The following is a 25479-nucleotide window of genomic DNA, read 5'->3' as shown; positions in this document are numbered from 1 at the left end:
GCTTTTGTACACGTCAACCACCAGAAAGAACCCACGGCATTGCCCTCAAACCATAGCAATAGTGCTTGCCTGTTTCTCCAAAGCAACGTTACTGTACCGCTATTGCTCAGCTTCCAGCTAGTGAGCCCTGAACTCCGCACGAACCCCAGTACTAAACACCGTAGAGCGACATGGCCCGCCCAAGAGGTCGACGACTAAACAGGGCACCCTCCCAGAAGGTGTCCCGCAAGCAGAAGAACCCTTACGATATTTCTTTCGCCGGTGTACACCCGCTTGTCCGCAAAACGTGGGACAAAAAGCTGACCTTGAAGCAGAACTACGAACGCATGGGACTCGTGTCGGCGCTCAACGGAGCAGCTGGAGGAACCGAACACGCTGCGGCGGATAGAGCGATAGAGCTGGCGGCGATCGAGGCACGGAAGGCGGAGGTCGAATGGAGGGTAATAGACGCCTCCGCGCCGTCAGTAACTACCCTGTTAGCAACGGAAATCGCCGACGACGACGAGGACAGTGAGGAGGACGAAGATTACGACGTTGAAGTTGACGGCCCGGTGCAGATAGACCACAGAGCGAAGCGGATTGGGCGAAAGATTGGGCTGAAATCTATAACAGCAGATGCCCCCGTGGCGCCGAAAACTGCTGTCATTGAAGCTATGGAGGCGCAAGCACGGGATATTGTGAAGCTCGTGAGGCACGCTTCTGAGCAAGAGGGGAAGGTGTTTGGGGACCTGATGAGGAAGCATGGCAGAAATTACGAGGCAATGGCGATGGACATCAAACTCAACCGATTCCAATTGTCTGCTGGTCAACTGCGGAAGAGGATTGAAAGGCTTATTGCAGCATGATAGATCGGTTTCCCCGCATTCCCCTTAATCCAAATCGTGCATAGCCCATTCCTGCTTGCCATTCGTCTCGTAGCTGTTTCGATCATGTAGCATACGTTTTGTTTTGAGAAAGTAATTTATTCCCTGGCTCGTTCTTAAATAGGAATCGCAGCAGCAGTACGACACATTGGGAATACTCTATGGCCTGTAATGTGATCGTCGATAAAGGTTTCCAAGAAATGAAGCATCTCCTTCCATAGGATTCTTTCAAGATTCAGGTCCCCCTTTCTTTCCTTAAAACCTCGTCATGCGCAAAATCACCAGATGCCTGTCCTTCATCTAAATCACTGTCCGAGGCACTGCTCCCATTCCCACTGTCCTGGTCTTCATCCTCGGACTCATCACTACTATCATCAGAGCCACCATGGTCAACCTCATCCTGACTGTTGTCCTCCGAGTCGTCTTCATCGCTTGATTCCTCGCCTTCCTCGTCTTCTTCAGCTTCCTTGATCTGTGCTATTCGGGTCCGTAAGACTGGCTGGTATTCTTTCATCATTGCATTGGTAGGATCGCTTGAAAGAACTGTTGATGGTCAGAATAAATGAAAGATCCGCATATCACCCAATGGGTCGCTCAAATCGTACGATGACGCACTAGCCATCACTTACTCTTGGCGGAGATCTGTAATGCCCGAGGATATGATTTCGATGCAATACAAGCGAGAAATTCGTTTAGGAGCAAGAAAGGATCATTCGACATGTCATCGTTCTGTAAAGTCAGGATGTTTAAACATAACAGCTCCACGGAGAAGTTATCTTACATCTGCATTGGATGCCTCATGGAGGCGAGAGTTTTCGCGCTATATTGTGCTATCAATACCTTCTCTGCCGCACTTCGCTTTGATGGCGGTGCACCACCCTCATCCGCTACCGGCGATTGTGCCAGCACGTTAGTTGTCTTATCGCTTTGTTGTCGGCCGCTCAAAGCAGGTTTTGTGTCTCCTAAGAGCTCCAAAGCTGAGGACTTCGCGGAGCGACTCGCACTCGCGCTTGCTCTCAACGAGGCATCATCGTCCGTTGCAGACCAGACATCGGTGGAGCCCACCCGGACTGCCGAGACTATGGCCTCCTTGTGTGGTGCTACTGGTGGGAACCTGGTTCGCACCTCCTGGGACTTTGCAAGGACGGGTTTTGAGGACTGCGGTACGGACTTTGGACCGTGACCTTGCTGGAGCACCCGCTCGCCCGCGATCATCTGGGTGCGTATGAAATTTTTTCGACGGTAAAGGTGTCGTTCAGGACTCCCCCGTAAGGCTAGTTTGTGCTTTCCTTAGCTGCTGCTCTGTTGGTTCGGAGACGTGCATATCACGCATCGTCTAACGGCCATCGTTTTAAGGTCCTTTGAGTCTATCGTTGACAAACCGTTGAAGGTTCGAGCAACCTGTCAAAACACGTAAGCAAGCGGAGTCCTTGTCAACTCAGCAATTAACAGCTTGGCCCGCCGCCCTTTGCACCTTCGACTCCGATTCTTTCGCTCAAGTCTCTTCTAAAAATGCAGGCGATCGCCGCCTCAAGCGGGAAGCAGGTGAGGAGACACATACGGTTTCTACTTTTGATACCGCTCAGAGGTTCTTGTTCACTGAACGCATCCCTTCGATGCAGAAAGATTTGCTACCGACTGGGACCAGGGGCAGGTCCTGGCAGTCGGGGGCATCGTATATTCCACGGCAAAGCGATGACAGCCCATTAGGCACCTTTGAGACGTTGGAGTCGACATTCATAAGGAGTTCCCACCGGGGTGAGCGAGCACTCTTCATGCAAGTCCACTGCTTCCTCGGGAGAGTCACTGACCAGTTCTGTTTCGTCATCAGAACCACCAGACCCCGATATCCTATCTCGCAAGAACAAGCGAGCAAAACGTCTCACAGAGGATGGCACCAAAGGTGGTATCAGGGTTCCCCCTTTGCCAGACCGAACTGCAAATATCTCGCCAACGAGGCAAGATAAGAGCGGAAAGAAGGACCGCGAGTCCTTCCGGACGACGCTAGTCAACATGGTGATGTAAGTGTTGTCACGATCGAAATGACTGAGCCAATTTTGGAGGAGTGACAGGATCTAAGATGTTTAAAACAGGCAGAAGGCCAATGAGGCCCTTGCGGTCTCACGATCGATGGGTGATGATCTCGATGAGGACGGGCCACCAGGGGGCCTGCAAGAGAAGGATACCATGGTAGAGGTGCATCATCCGCGTCCCTCGAATGGGGCAATCGAAGGCTCACTTCCTCCCATACAGCAACGGTACTACTACTACATCACCAACGGCATCGATACGCACCATGTAGCCGAAATGGAAGACCAATGGCTGGAAAACGTGCTCCGCCTCCTACCCGACGAACTCAAAGTCTTCCACCAAATGACCCTCGACACCCTTTCCGCCGAGATGCGCGAAGACTACCACATGTCGGTCAAGAAGGCCATCGTTGACTTTGTCCTCAAAGATCCCCGCGAGAAGGTCGAGTTTGCTGCCGACACCGCGCACGTCAGCCAAGAGAATTTTGTAAACATCCGCAAATCGACGCCGTCCTGGCAGAGTGCGTATACACAAGCACAGCAGCTCATCTTCAAGAACTTGTTCTATGTCAACCCCACGATCGTGGAGACGCAGGAGCTCTGGCATAAATTTGAGAACTTGCGGATGTTTGATTTAGAGAGTGTGCTGGGAAAGGGCGTAGCTTATGAGTTGAAAGCTTTCAAGACGCTCATGACCCAGCGGATGGAGAAGGCTTATGAGAAGCTTTTGACAAGGTAGGTGGTCTGTCAAATGGAGTGGGAGATTCAACTCAGAGACTGAATCTCTTCTGAAACAGCTGGTACCCAGCGATGCTGAACGTGTTCTATCAAAACACGAAACGGGACGAATGGTCGGCAATAAGCTCCGAGAAGATTGAAGTATTCTTCCGAACCGTTTCGTTCATCCTCGCAAATCAGCTGAGGCTCATCATCCAAGGCTCCGTGGACGACTTTGTCTCGCTTTTCGATAGCGACATCACTGTGGCAAACTCTGCGTCGGGAGCACAATCAAAGGGACGCACAGGCCCAGACAATGCAACCCAGTCCGTCACTTTTGTTCTTAAGCTTGTCCTCGATGACACGAAAATCACCTTCGAACCAAGTCTTCGCGACTTCCTTACTACCATCGATGGACTCTTCGATGCTTTATTGGTCGCAGCCGATAGGGTCCCAAAAATCGAGACTCAGTTGTTCTCTACGGGGCAGACAGTGACGAGCACCCGCGCTGGTATCATGAACCTGAAGCCCGAGCAATGCATTCGTGTGGCATTCGCCGAGACGTTTCCAAACGTCGTCGCAATGGCGCGGGCAAAGTTGAGCGACACCATCACGAAGCGGTTCTCGACGCCACAGTCCTACATTCAGGAATACGATAAGCATCGGGGACTCATCACAAAAGCTGCTGCGCAGGAGGTGAACGCTTTTTTGGCGAGCGAGCCAACGTCCGAGCAAATGATGCAGGAAGTGAAACGCTATCGGGAAACAGCGTCCGCCAAAATCCACAGCGCATATCCATTCACCGTTCAGTTCCCCATCTTCGAACTCCAATGCAATGACTTCATCAACAGCTTGTCGGAGCGCGCGTTTGATCTCAGCAGCATCATTTTGAACAACTTGGGCGTTTTATTCAGGGAAGATTGCAATAAGATCACTGCGTCGTTCGAGAAGATTTCGAAGACGATGCTGACGCCACCGACAAACGTGGAGGAGATGGTTGGCCTGCAGAAGTTCATTGATACTACGAGGACCGTCACTATGCGGACTTTGGAGGATCAGGTGGATGAGGCCAAGAAGAGGTGAGAGATGGAAACGTCCCAATACTAAGCGCATCGCGATTTGAGTATCCCCAGCTCAAACGAATCTCTGATTGTAGGCTCAATTTCATGCTCATATATTCGAACCTGACGGTAGAGGACTATGATCAGAACACCGAGCTCTTCACCTGGCCCTCGAAAATGGCGCCAACCTTCGCCGACGCCGAAACTCTCTTAACCGCATCTCGCACATCCAACCAAGAAGAGCTGAAGGCGAGGCGCGAAAAACTCTTGGGAGAGCTCGACGGTTATGCGAAGCAGATTGAGGAGTATCACTCTTTCGGGAATTACGAGGAGATCACCAAATACTTCAAAGCCGCTCAAAAGCTCCAGGCCAGACTGGACTCCATCGCTGAGCGCATTATGGTGTTCAATAGAGAGGAGGAGATGTTCGGATGGGAGACCACAAAGTTCCTGGCGCTGAACGCTACCATGGACTCGCTGGCGCCATTCTTGACATTATACCAGACGTCTGTCGACTTCCAGCGCTGCTACCACAGCTGGATGACGGGTCCTTTCCTCAAATTGGACCCGGAGGTTGTTGAGGCGGAAGTAACAACGATGCGGCGGAATATCTTCAAATTGTGTATCCAGTTCGAGAACGACCCTGCACCTTTGGAGATTGCTGAAATTACCAAGGAGAACATCGAACGGTTCCAGATTTCTCTGCCACTCATCAGCACGCTGTGTAATCCTGGCTTACGGGAACGGCACTGGAAGGAAATCAGTCAAGTCGTTGGATTCAGATTTCAGCCCGACGAGTCAACAAGTCTATCTGGAGTATTGGAACGGAACTTGGCGGAGTTCATGACCAACTTGGAGCAGATAAGCGGCGTCGCGACAAAAGAATACTCTTTCGAGAAGGCATTGCAGAAAATGTACACGGAATGGCAGGATGTCGAATTCGGCACCGTGGAGTATCGGGATACCGGAACACATATTCTATCTTCGTTAGATGACATTCAATCCTTGTTTGACGACCACATTGTCAAAACGCAAACGATGCGAAGTTCGCCCTTCATCAAAGCTTTCGACGAAGAGACAAGGGCCTGGGAGGAGCGTCTCCTCACTATGCAGGAAATTGCGGATGAGTGGCTGAAAGTTCAGGCCACCTGGCTGTATCTGGAGCCGATCTTCTCATCTGAAGACATTATGCGGCAGATGCCTACGGAAGGAAAACGATTCGTGTCCGTGAACAAGACCTGGAAAGACATCATGGTGTATACCAATCAGGATCGCCATGTCCTACGCGTTTGCTCCATGCCCGATCTGCTGCAAAAGCTGAAGGAGAGCAACATAGAGCTCGAGCTGATTCAGAAGGGTCTCAATCAGTACCTCGAGGTGAAGCGATTGTACTTCCCTCGATTTTTCTTCCTGTCGAATGACGAAATGCTCGAGATCTTGTCGGAGACTCGGGACCCTAAGCGTGTCCAGCCACATCTCAAGAAATGCTTCGAAGGTGTCAACAGTCTCGAGTTCGATGAAGAGGTCGAAATTCTCGGAATGTACAGTAGTCAGAAAGAGTACATCAAGTTCAACAACCCAATCTCCACCGCCGCAGCGGCAGGTGCTGTGGAGCGGTGGTTGTTGGATGTCGAGAAGGCTATGTTGGCCAGCATGCGAACCGTCACAGCTGCTGCTTTCGACGATTACAAGGTGACGCCACGAGAACAGTGGGTGCTAAATTGGCCAGGGCAGGTCGTCTTGGGAGTCAGTCAGATTTTCTGGACAAAGGAGGTCGAATTCGCCATTCTCGAAGGTCGAAAAGACGGTCTTGCGAAATATGCCGACCAGAACACCGAAAGGCTTTCGAAAGTCGTTGAGCTGGTCAGAGGAGACCTCTCCAGGCTCTCGCGAACAACCCTTGAAGCTCTAGTCGTCATTGATGTTCATGCTCGCGATGTCGTCACGACTTTGGATGAGAAGAAGGTCTCTAGTACGGCGGATTTCGAGTGGCTGAGTCAACTGCGATACTACTTCCCCGACAAGGAAACGGGGCTCATAGTCAAGATGATCAACTCCGTTCAGAAATACGGGTACGAGTACCTGGGCAACACTGCGAGGTTGGTCATTACGCCTTTGACCGATCGTTGCTATCGAACGCTGTTCGGAGCGCTGCAATTGAACTTGGGCGGAGCTCCGGAAGGCCCTGCTGGGACTGGGAAAACGGAGACCGTGAAAGATCTTGCGAAAGCTCTCGCCATGTTTTGTGTCGTGTACAACTGTTCTGATGGTCTGGACTACATCGCGATGGGGAAATTCTTCAAGGGACTCGCATCAGCTGGCGCTTGGGCTTGCTTCGACGAATTCAATCGCATTGACTTGGAAGTGTTGTCTGTGGTGGCGCAACAGATTCTGACAATCCAGCGTGCAAAAGCGGCCAAGCTGGAAATCTTTACATTCGAAGGAACCGAGCTGAATCTCAACCCCGTCTGCAACTCGTTCATCACTATGAACCCGGGGTACGCAGGACGGAGTGAACTGCCCGATAACTTGAAAGCTCTGTTCCGACCGGTAGCCATGATGGTACCTGACTACACGCTGATTGCGGAAATCAGTTTGTACAGTTTCGGGTTCGTCAACGCACGAGGTTTAGCTGTCAAGATTACGGCCACCTATCGACTCTGTTCCGAGCAGCTCAGTTCGCAAGATCACTACGATTACGGCATGAGAGCCGTGAAATCGGTCTTGAACGCCTGCGGAGCGCTGAAGTTGAAGTATCCAGATGAGAACGAGAACATTATCGTTTTGCGATCCATCATCGATGTGAACCTCGCAAAATTCTTGGCTCAAGACATTCCACTATTCCGCGGCATCACAGCAGATTTGTTCCCTGGGGTCACATTACCTACTCCAGACTACGAGCGTTTGATCAAGGCAATTGGGTCTACCTGCGTCAAATCCAATCTCCAGCTTGTGCCAGCATTCTTGGAGAAGATACTGCAAGTTTACGAAATGATGTTGGTTCGACACGGTTTCATGTTGGTGGGAGAGTCTTATTCGGGCAAGACCGCGGCCTATCGTGTCCTGCAGGGTGCGTTGACGGAGATCAACAAAGACTACCCGGATGCTGAAGCCAAAGTCGTCACCTGCATCCTCAATCCGAAGTCGATCACAATGGGTCAACTCTATGGGCAGTTCGACCCGGTGACACATGAGTGGTCAGATGGCATTCTCGCCATTGGCTTCAGGAACTTTGCTTCGAATCCTAGTCCTGAGCGAAAATGGCTGATTTTCGATGGTCCCGTTGACGCAGTCTGGATTGAAAACATGAACACCGTTTTGGATGACAATAAGAAGCTATGCTTGAACAGCGGGGAAATCATTCAGCTCTCGTCTACGATGAGTATGATCTTCGAAGTTCGAGACTTAGCTGTAGCCTCCCCAGCCACCGTCAGTCGTTGCGGAATGATCTTCATGGAGCCTGAGCGGCTTGGGTGGCGCGACACACTCTTCGTGTCATGGCTCAACACCTCGGTCCTCTCCGAGGAGCAAAAGAAGACACTGACGGGAGCCGTGGATTGGCTTGCTTCTCCAAGCATGTTCTTCGTACGGAGGAATTGCGTTGAACTATCAGAAACCGGGGATAGCAATATGATGGCATCGCTACTCAACATTTTCGAAAGTCTCGTGGATGATTTCAGCAAAGATACTACTACCCCTGGAGAGCTTACCGGTGCGATGATACAAAATTTGTTTGTCTTCGCCTTGATCTGGTCGGTGGGAGCCAGTGTGGATGAAAGCGGGCGATCGAAGTTTTCGGCAAATCTCCGCAACTTGTTGGGAACCGCACCACCAAGGGATTTCCCGAACGCTATCAAACTCCCCGAAGGATCGGTGTACGATTTTATGTACGATAAACGGGACGGTGGTGCCTGGCGACCATGGGTGGAAACCATCGCCACGAATTGGACGATACCTGCGAAGGTGAAAGTGGACAACATCTTAGTACCGACAGTGGACACGGCACGGTACGGGTTCCTGCTGTCTCTACTTGTGCGCCATCAGAAGCACGTCCTCTTCGTGGGTCCTACGGGTACCGGCAAGTCGATGTATATCCGAGATGGGTTGATGAACAAGCTTGCGAAGGACGTCTTCGTTCCAAACTTTATCAACTTCTCTGCCCAAACGACGGCCAACCAAACTCAGGAAATCATCGAGTCAAAATTGGACAAAAGGCGAAAGGGGGTCTTTGGTCCTCCTATGGGCAAGCGGGCGGTATTTTTCGTTGATGATCTGAACATGCCGGCTCGCGAAGTATACGGAGCACAACCACCCATAGAGCTATTGAGGCAGTGGATGGACCATGAGGGATGGTATAGCGACAACACTTTCCTGAAGTTTGAAGGGATCCAGTTTGTTGGTGCAATGGGACCTCCTGGGGGCGGGAGAAACCCAGTGACATCAAGATTCTTGCGGCACTTCAATACCATCACGATCGCAGCCTTCGACGACCCCACGTTGCAAAGAATATTTGAAACGATTCTTGAATGGCATTTAACCTCGAACAACTTTCCGAAAGAGATTGCGGAGTTGACGAAGCCTATCATTGAGGGAACAAGGCAGATCTACAGAGGCGCAATGTTGAATCTGTTACCTACGCCCAAGAAGTCGCACTACACCTTCAACCTTCGAGATTTCGCTCGTATTGTACAAGGTGTACTGTTGTCGAGACCTGATACTATCACGGACAAACCCAAAATGGTGCGGCTATGGCTTCACGAGGCATACAGGGTTATCTATGATCGGCTCATCGACGACGAGGATAGGAGTTGGTTCTTCAATTATGCCAAAACCCAAGTGTTGAAGGATGCTTTCAAGATGGACTTCGAGCAGGTCTTCGAGACTTACGATAGTAACAAAGACGGAAAGGTCGAACTTGACGATTTAAGAAGTTTGATCTTCGGCACATATTTGTCACCACGGGATGCCACAGGCCGAGCTTATGATGAAATCAGCGACCTTGGTCAACTGACCGAGTTCATGGAGAAAAGCCTCGCCGAATACAATCTTGTTAGCAAGAAGCCAATGAACCTGGGTATGTCGTCCGGTGGGATTTGCGACGGACGTTTTGAGCTAATGTGCTGCATTTACTCCAGTGATGTTCCGATTTGCTATTGAGCACCTATCTCGCATCAGCCGAGTCTTGCAACAACCCCGTGGGAACATTCTCCTGGTTGGGGTCGGGGGCAGCGGGAGGCAAAGTCTGACACGTATGGCAGCATACTTGGCCGAGTACGATGTCTTCCAGGTGGAGATTTCGAAGAACTACAACGTGCAAGCGTGGCATGATGATTTGAAGAAAGTCTTTAAGTCGGCCGGCGGGCTAGGCAAACCGACCATCTTCCTGTTCAGCGACACTCAATGTCAGGATGAATCGTTTTTGGAAGATATCAACAACATGTTGAACGCTGGTGAGGTGCCCAATCTCTTTGCGACGGACGAAAAGCAGGAGCTTTTCGACTTGATGCGATCGGACACTCGAGGCGGTGGGGGTCGTGGAACAGATTCATCACCAGCAGCCATGTTCCAGTGGTTCTTGGAAAGATGCAGAGAAAATCTGCATATCTGCTTGTGCATGTCCCCGGTTGGAGACGCCTTCCGTAATAGGCTGAGGAAATTCCCCTCGCTCATCAACTGTTGCACTATTGACTGGTTCTCGGACTGGCCTGACGATGCTCTTGGGGCAGTGGCAAACAAATTCCTTGCGGATGTCGAGATGGAAGACCACGTGCGAGTGAGCGTGGTGCAGATGTGCAAGTACTTCCACGAGAGCACCAAAGCTCAGTCTGGCAAATTCTTGAGCATCTTCAAACGACATAACTATGTTACGGCGACATCGTTCATCATGCTCATCAAGACATTCATGGACCTTTTGGCCCTGAAGCGGGCGTCGGTGTCAAAACTACGAGATCGATACGTAAATGGTCTTGAGAAACTGGCATATGCGCAGGGTGCAGTTTCCAAGATGCAAGTGGACCTTGGAGAACTGCAGCCGCAGCTTGTTAAGACCCAGGCAGAAACCGATGTTATCATGCTTCAGATCGAGAAGGAATCGGTCGAAGTGACGCAAGTGAAAACGGTCGTCAAGGCTGACGAAGAAGTCGCGACAAAGAAAGCCAATGAAGCTACGGCAATTAAGGAAGATTGCGAGGCTCAACTGGCAGAAGCAGTTCCAGCTTTGGAGTCGGCTTTAGCGGCGCTGGACACTTTAAAAAAAGCGGACGTGGATTTGCTGAAAACTATGAAATCTCCTCCTGCCGGTGTCAAGTTCGTTATGGAAGCCGTCTGCGTGATGAAAGACGTGAAACCGGTCAAAGTTGCGGATGCGAGTGGCAAAAAAGAGGAGAGTTACTGGGCTCCAGCACAAAAGATGCTGGGCGACAGTTCCTTCTTGGCGAGTTTGAAATCGTACGATAAGGATAACATCGATCCTAAAATCATGAAGGTCATTCGCTCCAAATTCATCGAAAATCCGGAGTTCGACCCCGAGAAGGTGGCGAAAGCTTCTTCGGCTGCCGAAGGTCTTTGTCGTTGGGTCAGGGCTATGGAACTGTACGATAGGGTAGCGAAAGTCGTCGCACCGAAGCGAGAAGCTCTCGCCAAGGCAGAGGGAGAGGTCGCCGAAGTCATGGGCAAGTTGAAAGAGAAGCGAGACGCTCTGAAGGCCGTTGAGGACCGTATGGCAGCTTTGGAGAACAACTTCAAAGCAATGACGGATAAGAAAGACGCTTTGGAGAAGCAGGTCGTATCAGTTTCCAACCAGTTGATTCGAGCAGAAAAGCTGATTGGGTCGTTGGGTGACGAAAAAGATCGTTGGACGCAGACTGCTCACGACCTGCAAAAGCAGTATATTGCCTTAACTGGAGATGTTCTCGTAGCTAGCGGAATGGTCGCCTACCTTGGGGCATTTACGAAAGCTTATCGCGACGAATGTGTTCTGGATTGGACGAAAGCTTGCAAGGAGAAGAATATACCGTGTTCGGAATCAGATGATATCAAACTGGCGAACGTTCTTGGGGATCCTATTCAGATCAGAGAATGGACACTCTGCGGACTCCCTAAAGATTCTTTCTCGATTGACAACGGGATTATGATTCAAAACGCACATCGTTGGCCATTGATGATCGATCCGCAAGGGCAAGCGAATCGGTGGATCAAAAACAAAGAGAAAGCGAAGAACTTGCAAGTAATCAAGCTCACCGACTCGGATTACATCCGAACGCTCGAAAACGCCATACAGTTTGGAACTCCCGTTCTATTGGAAAATGTTCTTGAGGAAATCGATCCTGTTCTCGAACCCCTACTTCTCAAACAAACATTCCGTCAAGGAGGTGTGGTATGCATCCGTCTCGGTGACAGCACCGTAGAGTACTCGCCAGAGTTCCGATTCTACATAACAACGAAGTTGCGAAATCCACACTACCTGCCGGAACTCTCTACGAAGGTAACTTTGCTGAACTTCATGATTACTCCTGAGGGGCTGGAGGATCAATTGCTCGGTATTGTAATCGCCAAAGAAAGACCGGAACTGGAGGAAATGAAAGCGCAGCTTGTTATTCAAAGTGCTGAAAATAAGAAGCAGCTGCAAGCTGCTGAATCGAAGATTCTGGAAGTCCTCTCATCGTCCGAGGGCAACATCTTGGAAGATGAAACCGGGATCCAAATTTTGTCTTCGTCAAAAGCATTGGCCGTAACGATCAACGAAAAGCAAGTGGCGGCGGAGGCAACCGAGAAGACGATTGATGAGATTCGTGTGGGATACAAGCCAATAGCTGGTTATTCATCCTTGCTGTTCTTTTGCATTGCGGATCTTGCAAATATCGAACCCATGTACCAGTACAGCTTGACCTGGTATATCAATCTCTTCGTCACATCGATAGAAACAAGCGAGAAATCTTCCGATGTTGAACAACGGTTGACAACGTTACGAATTCATTTTACGGAGGCTCTCTACCGAAACGTTTGTCGATCGCTGTTCGAAAAAGATAAGCTTGTGTTCTCCTTCCTCTTGACTGTGGCGATTCTGAGAGGTCGGGGAGAAGTGAATGGAGACGAATGGAGATTCTTGCTTACCGGTGGAATGGGCATCACTGGCAGTAAAACTCCCAAACCGGACACACCATGGCTTGGTGAGAGGTCATGGAACGAAATATGCCGCTTGTCATCCTTACCTCCTTTCCAAGGATTCGACGTCGATTTTGTTTCTAACATTGACGAGTGGAAACGATTGTTTGATAGCCCAACGCCGCAGACTATTCCTCCTCCTGGGAAGTGGAAGGATACCTTGGATGCGTTCCAAAAGCTGTGTATTCTAAGAGCACTGCGCCCGGATAAAATGATAGCCGCCATTACAGTGTTCATTATCGAGAAGATGGGCAACAAGTTCGTGGAACCCCCGCCTTTTGATCTTGCTAGTAGCTACCAAGATTCAAATACTACGTCTCCGTTAATCTTCGTGCTGTCACCTGGAGCGGACCCGATGACCAGCTTGCTGAAGTTTGCGGACGAGAAGAAGATGGGAGGCTCGCGACTCAACTCTATTTCGCTGGGTCAGGGACAGGGACCCATTGCAGCGAAGATGATCGCGGCAGGGGTACAAGGCGGAACTTGGGTAGTTTTACAAAACTGCCATCTTGCCATCAGCTGGATGGCTAGTCTGGAAAAGATCTGCGAAGAGCTTGCGCCAGAGACGACTCATCGCGACTTCCGGTTGTGGCTCACCTCGTATCCGAGCGATAAGTTCCCGGTGACGCTGTTGCAAAACGGTGTGAAGATGACAAACGAGCCTCCTGCAGGGCTACGGGCGAACTTGACGAAATCGTACAACGGCGACCCCTTGAATGACAAAACGTTTTACGAAGGATCACCAAAGCAGGCCGTCTTTGAGAAGATGCTTTTCGGGTTATGTTTCTTTCACGCAATCATTCAGGAACGAAGGCAGTTTGGACCCATCGGCTGGAACATTCCTTACGAGTTCAATGACACGGATCTGCGCATTTCTGCACGCCAGCTGCGAAACTTTCTGAGCGAGTATGACACCGTTCCATACGATGCTTTGTCATACCTGACGGGTAGGTCTGCCAAATTTCATTCTTCTCATATCAAGGAAATGCTAAACCAGATCTCTAGGTCAATGCAATTACGGTGGGCGCGTGACGGACGACAAAGATCGTCGTTGCCTGATGACGTTACTCGACTTGTTCTATACGCCGCAGATTGAGAAAGACAAATACAGTTTCTCGCCTAGTGGTAAATATCACGTTCCGGACAGCACCAGTTACTCGGGAGTTCTTGAGTACGTGAAGACCCTGCCTTTGGAAACACGCCCCGAGGTCTTCCACTTGCACGAGAACGCTGACATCACCAAGAGTCAGCTCGACACGGACAATTTCTTTCGATCCATTATGTTGACGCAAGGCAACACGGCATCTTCAGGGTCCAGATCCACCGAGCAAATCGTGTCGGAGGTCGCTTCGGATATGTTAGCTCGGTTACCGGAGGCATTTGACCTCCACGAAGTCAGTACAAAGTATCCGGTGACATACAGCGAAAGCATGAATACCGTTCTGCTTCAGGAAGTCATCAGATTCCGAAATCTGTCGGAGGTCGTTCGAGGGAGTCTGAAGAATATCCAAAAAGCCATCAAGGGTCTTGTCGTTATGTCTGGCGATCTGGAGGACGTGCTGCAGAGTATTTTGGTCGGGACGATACCAAAGATGTGGGCTGGAAAATCCTACCCGTCGATCAAGCCCTTGCCGTCGTACTTCAATGACCTGCTCCAACGATTGGCGTTCTTCCGTACCTGGATCGACAAGGGGCAGCCGATCGTCTTCTGGCTTAGTGGCTTTTTCTTCACGCAGAGCTTCCTCACCGGATGTCTACAAAATTACGCGCGAAAGTACACCATTCCTATCGATCTTCTCGGGCTGGAGTTTCAAGTGCAGGCGACACGGAGCGCTGGTGTACGACCAGAAGAAGGGGCTTACATCAACGGGCTCTTCTTGGAAGGAGCTCGATGGGACATTCAGGAAAACTCGATTGTTGAGAGCTTCCCGCGAGTGCTTTACGATTCAATGCCAATCATTTGGCTGAAACCCGGGGAACGAAGTAAATTCCAGACGAACAACACGTACGATTGCCCGGTATACAAAACGAGTGCTCGACGTGGTACACTCTCCACTACCGGGTAAGGATTCTAACTACCCCACAGATTTGGTCTCGACACCGTTGCTCACACATTGGTCACTTTCGTCCTACAGACACAGCACAAACTATGTTATGTCTATGCGGCTGTTGACTAAGGATCCCGAAGATCAATGGGTCAGGAGAGGTAAGGACCGCTCGCAAAGCTGTTTCACAAGAGCATATGGCTGATTCTTATCCCGTCCCCAGGCGTGTGTGGACTGCTGCAGTTGAACGATTAGACTTCCGTATTTCTCAGATGTACCTACCTGTATTTATGTGGCATCTAATGCTGTTGTGTGTATTAGTCTAATGATGCGGCGGTAATAACGTCAATACGCCCTTACCAAATGATTGACGGCAAACTGTCACATATTGCGTTTGGAACTTGGAAGTAGAAGTAAAAGAGAGTTTAATAGCGAGTTTACTTGCGCTACCGCACGTGATCTTCCGTTGCGCGGCGACATTTTCATGAGACCACCAGACTTCCTCCCTTGGCCAGAACATCGCAATTCTGACGACGAACACCGTCGACGATCTAGAGCCGCCGGTCGCGGCAAACTCACCGTACAGATGGCATCGTGCTGTTCGCTGCTAGCCGGAGGCAAAGCTCTCCCAAGAGTACTGTCGCCAGGTCTGGCTGGACCACTCTCCCGGCCTCGTCTCTATCACCAGCACCTGCCTTCTCTTGCGCAACGCTCGGCATGCTCCCACTTCCACTCACAACCGAACTTCGCCTCGCCATCCTCAACCGTAACGAGGCTTCTCAGTCGCACTCAGCAGTACAGCCAAACGCAACCATTCGCCCCTAAGCAACTCCTCCAAGTCCGTCACAGGACATATCGCAAATCAATCACCAAACCACAAAAGCGGTACTTCAAATGGGTGGAAAGGCTCAAGAAGCAAGGTCTCGAACCACCAAAAGTCGAGCGCCCTGTGATGGAAAACAAGTTTTGGAAGGTGGTGGGAAATATGAAGGTGTACAAAAACGTCTCCAACGGTTCTCGCAATAGGCGGCACCCGACTCGATTTCACTTGTGGAAGGGCAGTTGCATCAAGCGCCTCTCGTACGGCAAACGATCCACCGGTGGAAGGAACAACACGGGCAAAATCACCGTTCGCCATCGCGGTGGAGGACACAAGAAGCGTGTTCGTACCGTCGACTTTCTCCGAAACACTCCTGGGCCCCACGAAGTTGTGCGGCTCGAATACGATCCGAACAGGACTGGCGAGTTGGCCTTGCTCCGTAACCTTTCGACCAACGAGTTCAGCTACATCATCCGGCCAGCTGACGTGAACCCGGGAGACATCGTTCATTCTTGGCGTATGGGCATTCCTACGCCGGTGGATGGGGAGGAACCATTGGCGAAGAACCAGATGATTAGGAAAGGCAATTGTCTAAAGCTGAAGGATATTCCCGTCGGTACAGAGATTCACTGTATCGGACTGAAGCCGGACGGGCCGGGTATCATTTGTCGATCGGCTGGCGGATCTGGGCATCTGCTTTTCACCGCGGACGAAGGCATGGCGCAGGTTAGGCTCTCCAGTAAGGAGGTTCGCCTGATTTCCGTTGAAGCCTGTGCGACCATCGGGGCTGTCGGCAACGAGGCTCATCAACATCGAAACTGGGGTAAAGCCGGTGCGCGGAGGAGAAAGGGTTGGAGACCATCTGTTCGTGGTATTGCCATGAACCCAGTGTCCCATCCTCACGGAGGTGGTGGAAAGAGTAAGGGTGGAAAGCCACCTAGAACTCCATGGGGTGTGAAGACCAAGGGTTGGAAGACGGTCAGGAGAAAGAAGTGGTACGTCATTCGCACGAAGCGAGAGGCGAGGTTGGCACGGTAGACTGGAGCATATTAGCGTATATGGCATGTAATTATTTGGCGTTGTCTTCTGAATCATTCGTTACTCATGGATCTCAGCATGGATGTACAAGTATGCGCACGCTCATTTTGTGAAGATATGATTTTGAGACTATACGACTAGTATCATAGGCGAGTAAAGGCCCCTTGCCTTCGTCGAATATTGCGATTCATCATGGTTTGCTCCCAATCGGTCAAAGACTTTGTCCGAATCCCCAAAGCCTGGGAAAGTCGAGCCATCTCGGGATCTTCCGTAACAAATACAAAGCTGAGATCTGAATCCGCCTCGTTCTCGTGTTGCGCGGAGGTGTCCGGCAGAGCCACATTGCTATGATACCAGTGCAAGCAAGCCATTAGCCCGCGAGCTGTTTTGGGAATGAATACGCCCTTCGGCGCGTCCTGGTCGACGACCATGCCCCGCTTCGCACGGGTTTCGATGTATCCCGTTTTGACGTTCCAGGGGACAATTTGCTCGTGTTCTTGCTGAGATCGTAGAAACGGCGATCGGTATCTGAAACGCTGCTCCAGAAATCTAATCGCCTCTCGGGCCCTAGCGTTCTCCTTATCCGCGCCTTTCTTCAAATAGTCCAGATTGTCGATGACTGAAGGATGTTGTTTTAGCCAAGTAACCAGACAGCGTAGAAGGGACTCTGCGAAACGCTTCTTACCGCTTCGAGGAACGACTACGACACATTTTCCACCGGTAACCCAGCGCTTGACAGCGTTGGTGAGCTGAACGTAAACTCCCGTGTCAAAAATGACCACCGGTAGCGAGGTCTGCTTCATCTCGTTCAGATTCTCTTCCAACGTCGTCACTTGATGTTTCAGTCGTTCCGTTGCCAATGCTTGCATGAGCTTGTGCATGCCTCGTTTCTGGCAAGGGGAAATGGTATCAGAAGCTGCATGGACAATCTTCTTCTCTGGAATCTGATATGTTCATCGACACACCTTGGATTGCTGATCCGCCACGAAAAACATGCCTTCAGCCTCATCGAAGCGGAACAAATCCACACGGTCATCTTCCGCGAGCTTTTTCGCGAACTGTGCTATCCTCGCCACCCGTGCCGTCAACCGCACGTCATCCACATTCTGCTCGGCAGCAATCTGTGTATCGCTGACGGAAAGGCATAGGTTTTCGCCAGCCACGACACTTTCCAGTGACTTTGGATTCAATTTCCTGTAGAAAGGCCGCAATGGCGGTAATCCGAGCAGCTCAACGTCTTCCGGCAGAGCATCACTGCAGCCGTCCATTTCTGCGAACGACGACACCATGTTCGTAAAAGTCGCTAGCGAATATAACATATCCATAAGGGACGTTTCAAGAGCCGTCCGTCCGTTCTCGATAGTCTTCACATAGCTCGCAAACTGCGTAAACACTTCCAGTTGTGTTTGCAGCCAAACGCTCGTGACCGCCGCTGGAGCCAGGAACTTTGAGAAGATATGGTCGTCGTCGACGTCGGCAAAAGCCTCCGCCATGTCCTCCTTGTCTGAGAGATATGTCGATAGGTTGTCCAATGACAGCTTCATCAGAGTGCAGCCTGTTCCGGCGACATATACTTGTCGGCTTCGCAAAGCACGGCGGACTGAGGTATCCTCCTCCTCGACAAATCTGTGATTTAGATCCTCGTATGTGGCGATGCTAATCGGGACCGCCATCTGCAACCATCTCGCTAGGTAAACGTTGGTTGCCAATGCAGGATCGTTTATATCCAACGAAATCTTCCCGTAAAGATGAAAAAGTTCCTCGATGGGGACATCGTCGTGACAAAAGATCAAGCGATGTAGATTCAGGAAATTTGCCGTTAATGTGCCTGTCGGACTGACATCAACTTTGGAAGGGCCACCAAGAGACATGAATGACTTGTAGAAAACCGTCAAATTTTCCCTTGTGACGCTATGCCGCTGCTTGTTGACGAGGCTCAAGCAGTACCAGTAGACAGCTGCCATATTCTTGTTCTCGTAGGTAGCGGAGATTGCGAGCTGTGCGTACGGCTTCCCAACATCCGGATTGACTTTGATCGCAGTCGTATAGTATCCATTGGCAGCTTTCCAGTTCTTGTCGGGCGTCGAGCTGTGCATTTCGAGGTATCGCGAAAGATCGCCCAGCGAGACAAGGCACTTGTGTATCAAGCCGCAGAGGGATGTAAACAGCGTGTCCTCCGGTTCTAGTCTCTCTTCTTCGGCGGAGTTGGTATACCTGGAAATCGCCATTTCGACAGGATCTTTCTTCAATGCGCTTTTCAGCCATAGAATCAAAACCTGGTAGAAGCTGATGCCGCTTTTGATATAAAGCTGTAGTTCGCGAGAAATGGCCGCCTGAGAGGTAAGGTCTCCATTTGCCTGTGTGTGTGGCACCAGATGTCAGCTAAGTGGCCCCGCCAGGCAGAATAACAATCCGCATATTCCCACCTTCCTTACCGCGGACCTCAGCTGGTGGATAGCGGAGTGGAAAACCAGATTCCAAATCTTATCGTCGACCCCCTTTGACCAGGCCAGTATTGGATCAAGGATGATCAGATCTTCATATATCTGCAGCAGGGACAGTCTCAATGTTCGCCCCTCGGCGTCAAGCGGCCCAGTTTCTTGAGGTGGGTGTAACTTCTGACGTTTGCGTCGCTCCGAGTTTTTGAGACTTGCTTCGAGCAGAGCGGCTTCGCTATTGCGGGAGGACAAATGAATATCCAGCTGCCTCAAATCAATACAGCAAGGCTCTCACCTCCAGAGAGTGGAGAGTTCCTGAGACCTGAACCGAGGTGGTATGTTCGTCATGTTGGCAGCAGTCGGCGCCTTGCGGGAACAACCAAGATCAGAGTCTCACTGCGAGGTTTCGGCACCCCCATCTGGGTGTTTGATAATATCAGCTCGATTTTCTAGAGGCAGCTAAGGCTACTATTGGCTTGGTTGGGCAAGTCTGCAGAACTCTGCTGCCATTTCTGCACCTTGAGGACTTGTGAAATGGGGGAGACTAATGAAGAGATTCGAAGCTCCGGGGAGAGCGCTGGGGAGCTGGCTGGGGAGAGCGCGTCTTCCGGGGTGTCTGCTTCTCACCTGCTTCTCACCTCGTTTTCCCATCTGTTTCCTGTCTGTTTCCCTGGAGCATTTTACAGCCACCTTTGAATTCGGATCGCCAATCCTACGGCATCTACACTCGAGGTGACACTGCTGATACGGAGTAGACTCTCACGCCCCATGCTGCCTTTCATAGATCACATCCCCTCGATCGGAGGGCAGCTCGCGCTTTACGCCGCGCTATTCGTCGCCGGGATCGTTCTGCTCGAAAAAGGGGCTGATAAACTAGTCGACTCGCTCGCGATAGTGGCAAAACGATTCGGCGTCTCGCAGACGACTATTGCGCTACTGACCGCCGGCGCAGAATGGGAGGAGCTTGCTGTGGTTACTGTCGCGCTGGCGCAGGGGCACCGGGACTTGGGGCTGGGCAACATCGTTGGATCGTGTATTGCCAACGTTATAGGAAGCTTCTCGCTAGGATTGTTATTTCCTGGTGACCGCGTGTTGGAAGTCGATAGATCGGCGAGACTGTATACTGCACTCTTGGGAGTCGTGACCCTCGTTGTCGGGGCATTGGCATGGACGAACCATCTGTCGAAACCGCTGGGAGCCGGGCTGATGCTGGTCTTTGCCGCATACGTAGCAGTGGTCGGCTATGCTATCTACCGCGGAGTCATGGAACCACCGGTAGATAGCGACTCGGACAGCGAGAGCGACAGCGGGCTTAGTAGTAGTAGTGACGACGAGGAGGGATTAAATAGTGGTTAGTGTGGATCATTGCTGCTCGTTTTGCGGCTTCTTAACTTATGATGGCATTTTGGAATCCAGGACCCAACGGCGTCAGCAGAGTCGAGACGAGTAGCACGCCGCTTGTAAATGGCATCATTCCCGGGATCGGCTTGCGCCGGCCGAAAAGCACTGCATACCACGTTGCAACGGTCGGCGTAAGCTTCATCGCCTTATCCGTTTCCGGTTATTTGTTGGCCGGGTCGTCAACCGCATTCGCAGAAGCCGCCGGACTGACGGACACGGTGGTCGGGTTAACTCTGCTCTCATTTGCAACGACACTCCCTGAGAAGCTGGTGGCGGTCATGGCAGCTCGACGAGGACAATCAGGAATCTTACTCGCCAACACAGTCGGTGCAAATATCATGTTGCTGACGCTCGTACTGGGGATTGTGTTATGTACGGGAGATGTGCGACTGTCGGATAAGACTAGGATGTACGATTTGAGTGTGTTGATGGGCAGCTCGGCGGCGTTTATCGTAGTGATATATACGGGCTATCTGCGGAAGTGGGTTGGTGGACTTCTGTTAGTAGGCTATGTGGCGTACATTGTCGGGAATTTCGTGATCAAGGACGTCTGAAATCATTTGCACACGAAGAGATGATACTCATGGGAAGCGTGGAACAGTTTTTAAGTAGGCAAACTACGCCCCTGAAGCCATATTTACGACACTTTTGCCGAGCATTGCCGTTCGGGAGGGATGTTCCATCGCCCAAACTCATGCAGATTCACTCAAGGCTTCGCTACTCGATTGTGCCCCCAAAGGCTTAGGAATCAGGAGTGCGTCGGTATTCGCTATCGTGATGCAGATTGAAGAATCAGGGAGGGCCAGGATGCCCCCCAGCGTCTACGGAACATAAGGCTGCTCAAGCCGCACGACCATCACGCTCAGATTATCCGTCGAGAAATTCTCGAGTGCGTGATCCAGAAGATCTTCTGCTGCTTGTTGTGGATCACTCGTATCTCGTATCAGGTCGACGGCCGCTTGGTCGGAGCATACATCCCATACCTGATGCATATCATTAGTACTCGGGAAAAGGACGAGACCAACACTGCGAAAATGGATTTACAGCTTACCCCATCACATGCGAAGATCAGGAACGAGTCTTCGAGACCAAGGACCGTCTCTGTCGTGTACGGGCTGCCGATCACCCACTCTTTCATCGATGTGTCGCCTAGTGAACGGGTGACAGCCAGGACGCCTATTTTTGCAGGATATCTTAGCTTGAGCGTCCTGATCCTTTTGAAAGGTATTCACAGCAGTGCAACTTTCATGTGCTCACCGTTTACCCGGTTGTTCATGACAAATCCTCCCGTCTCCACTATTCGTTTGGCTTCCGCCGGATCGGAACCTTTGTGGTCGTATGATAATCTTATTGCTTTTCCGCCCCGTCTGGAAAGGTAATACTTTGTTAGTCATCAAATCCTCCAGCAAGACAAAAAGTGAGAGGAACGCTTACGAAAGTACGGCTCGTGCATCTCCAACATTGGCGGTATATAGTACTCTCTGCAGACGCGAGTGGACGGTTAGACGCCTGGTCGGTCGCGTCTCGGAATAGATATCTCCAGTTCAGCATACCCGCTTCCCGCAGTTGGCTTCTCCATCACTGCTCGCTGGTGGTCGCTCCTCGGTTTGTATGTACCCAACCACTGCCGTGCAACCAGAATAGGACGCCTTTCTCTCAGCAATCTGTGTGTCCGTCATCATAAACGTCTCGTTGAGGAGACTCGGTATCGATGACGGTTCAGCCTTTTGATACAGCGTTTCGAAGTTCTGTTCGAGAATGATTGATGATCAGACTTCGGCGTCGACTTGACGGACCTAAGAACTTCTCCCCCCACACCAACCTCATGGAGATGAGCGCCGCAATAGTCCGCTGCTGATCTTCCAGCGTGCCCGTCGTAAATCGCAAACCATCCCGCTCCACTTCTTTTCCCAAAATTGTAAAAATAGGAATGTGCGTCCTGCAAAACGAAAGCTGCTTTAAGCCCGCTTTCACTGATCCATTGCCGTCATGTCCATGCCGGTGACATCCCATACCTCCATGGTCCGCCTGTGCTTCTTATTCTTATCCTCCGCAAACCCAATCTTGAACCCGCTGGTCTTTTGCCCTTGCACCTCATCATCCCCAAATGCGCTCGAGACTGTTTCCGACTTCCCCTCGGCCCTGGTCTTCCGCGTCTCTGATTCTGCGCTGTCTGTCATATCTCGTCGCCGGGACGATGTTTTTGTCCCACTTTCTGCTCCAGTGAGTGACTCCTGCGATAGTTTGCTCCTTGGCGTACCAAGATAAGGCTCGGATCCGCGGGCCGAAGACGAAGGCGAGCGTCCACTGGCGCTGGAGTTTGCGGAAAGTGGGGTTGGGCTTTCGACGAGTGTTCTTGGGAAGTAAGGCTGCGTCTCGGAGGCGATGGCAGCTGCAGTGGCGGGAGAGAACGGGGGAGGCGCGGACGTAGCCATGGAAGGTCAGAGTACGTCTCCAATAAATGAGTGACAGCGAATGCTTGCGGTGCTGTTCTGCTCCGTTTCGCAAGATCCTCTTGTGGACGATGATGGCTGGGTCACACTTTCGGAGCGACCCCACTTATGACAAAATTGACACCGGTAATACGTACAAGTAGGGTTCCTGACCTCACACGCACAGAAATAGATCGCTTTCAATGTGATACCTGGTGACTTGTTGTTTAACGCCTTCAACACGGTTTTTCACAGCTAAGTAATAACCCACGTACAATTTTTCGTCTCTCAAATGCAGGCACTGACCACCTGCGCTAACTGCTAGCGTTCCACACCTTTGTTGGTTCCACTGTCTGATGACAGGCGCTCCCTCAGAGTCTCAGCCTGCCGTCGTTTCCCCAAAAGGGAGCGACGGATCCGCTCCTTCACTCTTATGCGTCGCTCGTCGGCTCCTGCACAATACAGCAACCCATATCGCATCGCCATCCTTGAGCCGAGGAATTGGTACCAGCAATTTGCGGGGTTTCTCGCCAAGGTCGCAACTCGCTTTTCTCTCGCTCTCTCTCTCTCTCTTTCGTCGGCTTCGCAGTCGCCGTTTTTTCTCTTGTTCGAGAGAGGGAGAGGGGACGGGCACTCGCCGCCTGGCGCCCGCCAGACTTCGCCAAGTCGCTTGCCTTGGCACCGACGCACAGGACTTTGCCGCCCAAACCAGGATCATCCTGGATCGGGAGTCTGGACCTCGCATATACTCCATCATCGACGAAGACGACCGAGCGAACTTCCCGAGGACCACCTGCAATTCTCTATGTGATGGCAATCTCTGAGGTACAGTACCCCCACCCCGTAGGGGCGAAAGCAAACGGAGACGCATAGGTACTAGCTCCGACTGTGGATGCCGCCCGATATCGGTGGAAACTCGCAGTCCAAGATAATCTCTCGCCAAATTCAAATATGCGCCAATTTCAACCGATTTCACCGGGGAAAAGATGCGTTTGACCCGCCCGTCCGCCGACGCAGGCCTTGGCGCGATTCGGGAGGATGCCACCTGCAATATATGAACTTCGAGGCGGCTCGGCTATTCAAACTTGCAAAGGCGGAATCTCGCGTTCAAAAAGCTGGAAAACGCGTTTGGTACTTACGTCACGATGGAACTGACCGAGCTCAGACCCATTGAGACTCGGCTAAGACTCCCTTCAAATTCATGGTGAAGGGAAAAGTCCTCCTCTTTGCAACATCCTACCTCGGAGAAGGCCGCGCAGGCTAACTACATCCGTTGGGAGACACCTCATTACGGATGGGATTGGAGGACCGATGCCATCCCGGGCTTTGCATCCAAGAGGCATGCCATTCCTGCACGGGAACAGTGGCCCCCTTCACAATCACCCTTCGGACTTGGCGGTTACCTCGAATTCGACATATCAAGTGATATTGAAACAACAGGTATTTACAAACACAAAAACGATCAAAAACATATGTGACAGGGCCGTTGTGCTATATCAGCCTCAGTTGGCCATCACGGCTTTCTGATATTGATAATGCTGCGACATCGGCGGCGGCGGGCTTTGTGATTGCTGCTGCTGTTGGGATTGCGCTGGTGGTGGCGTCTGCGATTGCGCTCGACTGAACGAAGGGGATCGTGTTCGATGATTGGCTTTGAAGAAATGGGGTATTTCCACAGCCTCCGAATCGAGAACGGCACGGTTTTCCCACACGGTCACGACTTGACCGAAGTCCCCTATGCGATACGACACACAGTGTGGGTCCACCCATAATACCAGCTCTGGTGGGAAAGAGAGATCTGCAGAGAGTCGGACAAAGCGTCAGTGGTCAGTTGTCCACCAAAGCCCAATTCTTGATCCGTAAAACATACCTGCGAGCTTCAAACCGGCCACTCGAACAGCATCCGAGATCACAGGTTCTACGCATCCGTTCAGAATGCACAGCGCGCGAAAAGCGTTTCCTCTACAAGGTCTTTGAGGATCCCAGTGACCTTTGTAATGCTCCAGCATCCGTTCCACCAGAGCTTGCTGGAATGCAGCGAGCTTTTCTGGGGTGACGGCCGCAGAGGAGGACTTGCTGTGGAAAAGTTTCGCCAAAAACGTTACAGCCGTCTGAACTTCTGTGTACATGTGAGAGGGGCCGGCGTGGTGGAAGTTGTTGGGGTGGTTTCGTTACTCGACTCTTCTCCCTCAATGGCGAGCGACTCGTTTGTGAATGATAAGGTAGCTAAACAGAGATAGAGGCAAAGGTGGTTAGGCTCTCGTGAAGAGGTGAGAGCGTAGTGGTCACAGTAGACTAACGTAGTGCGCCCAGTGAGTAGACAGATCCTGCTGGCAACTTTTGCGACCAACGCACTGCTGGAGCGGGTGAAGGTCTCGGGTTGGTGGGAGTTCTGTAAGAGATACAGGGAGGGCGGATCCGGTGGTTCTGTTCGGTGGGGCGCTGCTCTTTTTTCCTTGCCTGCGTGGTGT

At 51.3% G+C, this 25479-nt stretch overlaps 8 protein-coding genes across 8 annotated transcripts; 4 read left to right on the top strand and 4 right to left on the bottom strand.

The window, feature by feature from the left end:
* The first annotated feature begins 1 nt into the window (after position 1).
* Positions 2–1213, top strand: EV422DRAFT_107229 (ribosome biogenesis protein Nop16). The gene has a single exon (XM_053064562.1). It carries the CDS (start codon positions 171–173, stop codon positions 843–845), a length of 675 nt encoding a protein of 224 aa, XP_052924189.1. The 5' UTR covers positions 2–170; the 3' UTR covers positions 846–1213.
* EV422DRAFT_107238 (uncharacterized protein) lies at positions 972–2193 on the bottom strand. Its single transcript, XM_053064563.1, has 3 exons — positions 1704–2193; positions 1493–1622; positions 972–1406 (listed from the first exon to the last, which is right to left on the bottom strand). Exons 1-3 carry the CDS (start codon positions 2076–2078, stop codon positions 1099–1101), a joined length of 813 nt encoding a protein of 270 aa, XP_052924188.1. The 5' UTR covers positions 2079–2193; the 3' UTR covers positions 972–1098.
* On the top strand, positions 2194–15134 carry EV422DRAFT_598632 (dynein heavy chain and region D6 of dynein motor-domain-containing protein; the record flags this gene model as incomplete). Its single annotated transcript, XM_053073645.1, has 11 exons — positions 2194–2408; positions 2486–2621; positions 2695–2884; positions 2957–3053; positions 3117–3628; positions 3691–4689; positions 4767–9745; positions 9807–13781; positions 13840–14896; positions 14970–15040; positions 15103–15134. The coding sequence occupies exons 1-11, from the start codon at positions 2376–2378 to the stop codon at positions 15132–15134; spliced, it is 12081 nt and encodes a 4026-aa protein (XP_052924187.1). The 5' UTR covers positions 2194–2375.
* A 697-nt stretch (positions 15135–15831) lies between these two features.
* Positions 15832–16737, top strand: EV422DRAFT_498054 (translation protein SH3-like domain-containing protein; the record flags this gene model as incomplete). The annotated part of the gene is made up of 1 exon (XM_053067985.1): positions 15832–16737. The coding sequence occupies one exon, from the start codon at positions 15832–15834 to the stop codon at positions 16735–16737; it is 906 nt and encodes a 301-aa protein (XP_052924186.1).
* Positions 16738–16880: 143 nt separating this feature from the next.
* On the bottom strand, positions 16881–19802 carry EV422DRAFT_598628 (uncharacterized protein; the record flags this gene model as incomplete). Its single annotated transcript, XM_053073644.1, has 5 exons — positions 19471–19802; positions 19173–19410; positions 17703–19094; positions 17423–17627; positions 16881–17356 (listed from the first exon to the last, which is right to left on the bottom strand). The coding sequence occupies exons 1-5, from the start codon at positions 19521–19523 to the stop codon at positions 16881–16883; spliced, it is 2364 nt and encodes a 787-aa protein (XP_052924185.1). The 5' UTR covers positions 19524–19802.
* An 11-nt stretch (positions 19803–19813) lies between these two features.
* Positions 19814–21346, top strand: EV422DRAFT_107131 (Sodium/calcium exchanger protein-domain-containing protein). Its single transcript, XM_053064561.1, has 2 exons — positions 19814–20526; positions 20592–21346. Exons 1-2 carry the CDS (start codon positions 19944–19946, stop codon positions 21128–21130), a joined length of 1122 nt encoding a protein of 373 aa, XP_052924184.1. The 5' UTR covers positions 19814–19943; the 3' UTR covers positions 21131–21346.
* A 51-nt stretch (positions 21347–21397) lies between these two features.
* Positions 21398–22756, bottom strand: EV422DRAFT_498067 (phosphatase 2C-like domain-containing protein; the record flags this gene model as incomplete). The annotated part of the gene is made up of 7 exons (XM_053067986.1): positions 21398–21559; positions 21628–21752; positions 21834–21943; positions 22011–22057; positions 22130–22324; positions 22399–22477; positions 22551–22756. 7 exons carry the CDS (start codon positions 22754–22756, stop codon positions 21398–21400), a joined length of 924 nt encoding a protein of 307 aa, XP_052924183.1.
* A 1618-nt stretch (positions 22757–24374) lies between these two features.
* EV422DRAFT_107053 (uncharacterized protein) lies at positions 24375–25402 on the bottom strand. The gene is made up of 3 exons (XM_053064560.1): positions 25309–25402; positions 24879–25234; positions 24375–24806 (listed from the first exon to the last, which is right to left on the bottom strand). Exons 2-3 carry the CDS (start codon positions 25135–25137, stop codon positions 24511–24513), a joined length of 555 nt encoding a protein of 184 aa, XP_052924182.1. The 5' UTR covers positions 25138–25234; positions 25309–25402; the 3' UTR covers positions 24375–24510.
* Positions 25403–25479: the final 77 nt, after the last annotated feature.

The sequence above is a fragment of the Fimicolochytrium jonesii genome (assembly GCF_025526975.1).
Source record: "Fimicolochytrium jonesii strain JEL569 chromosome Unknown EV422scaffold_17, whole genome shotgun sequence".
Classification (NCBI taxonomy): domain Eukaryota; kingdom Fungi; phylum Chytridiomycota; class Chytridiomycetes; order Spizellomycetales; family Powellomycetaceae; genus Fimicolochytrium; species Fimicolochytrium jonesii.
This window is presented reverse-complemented; position numbering and strand designations above follow the sequence as displayed.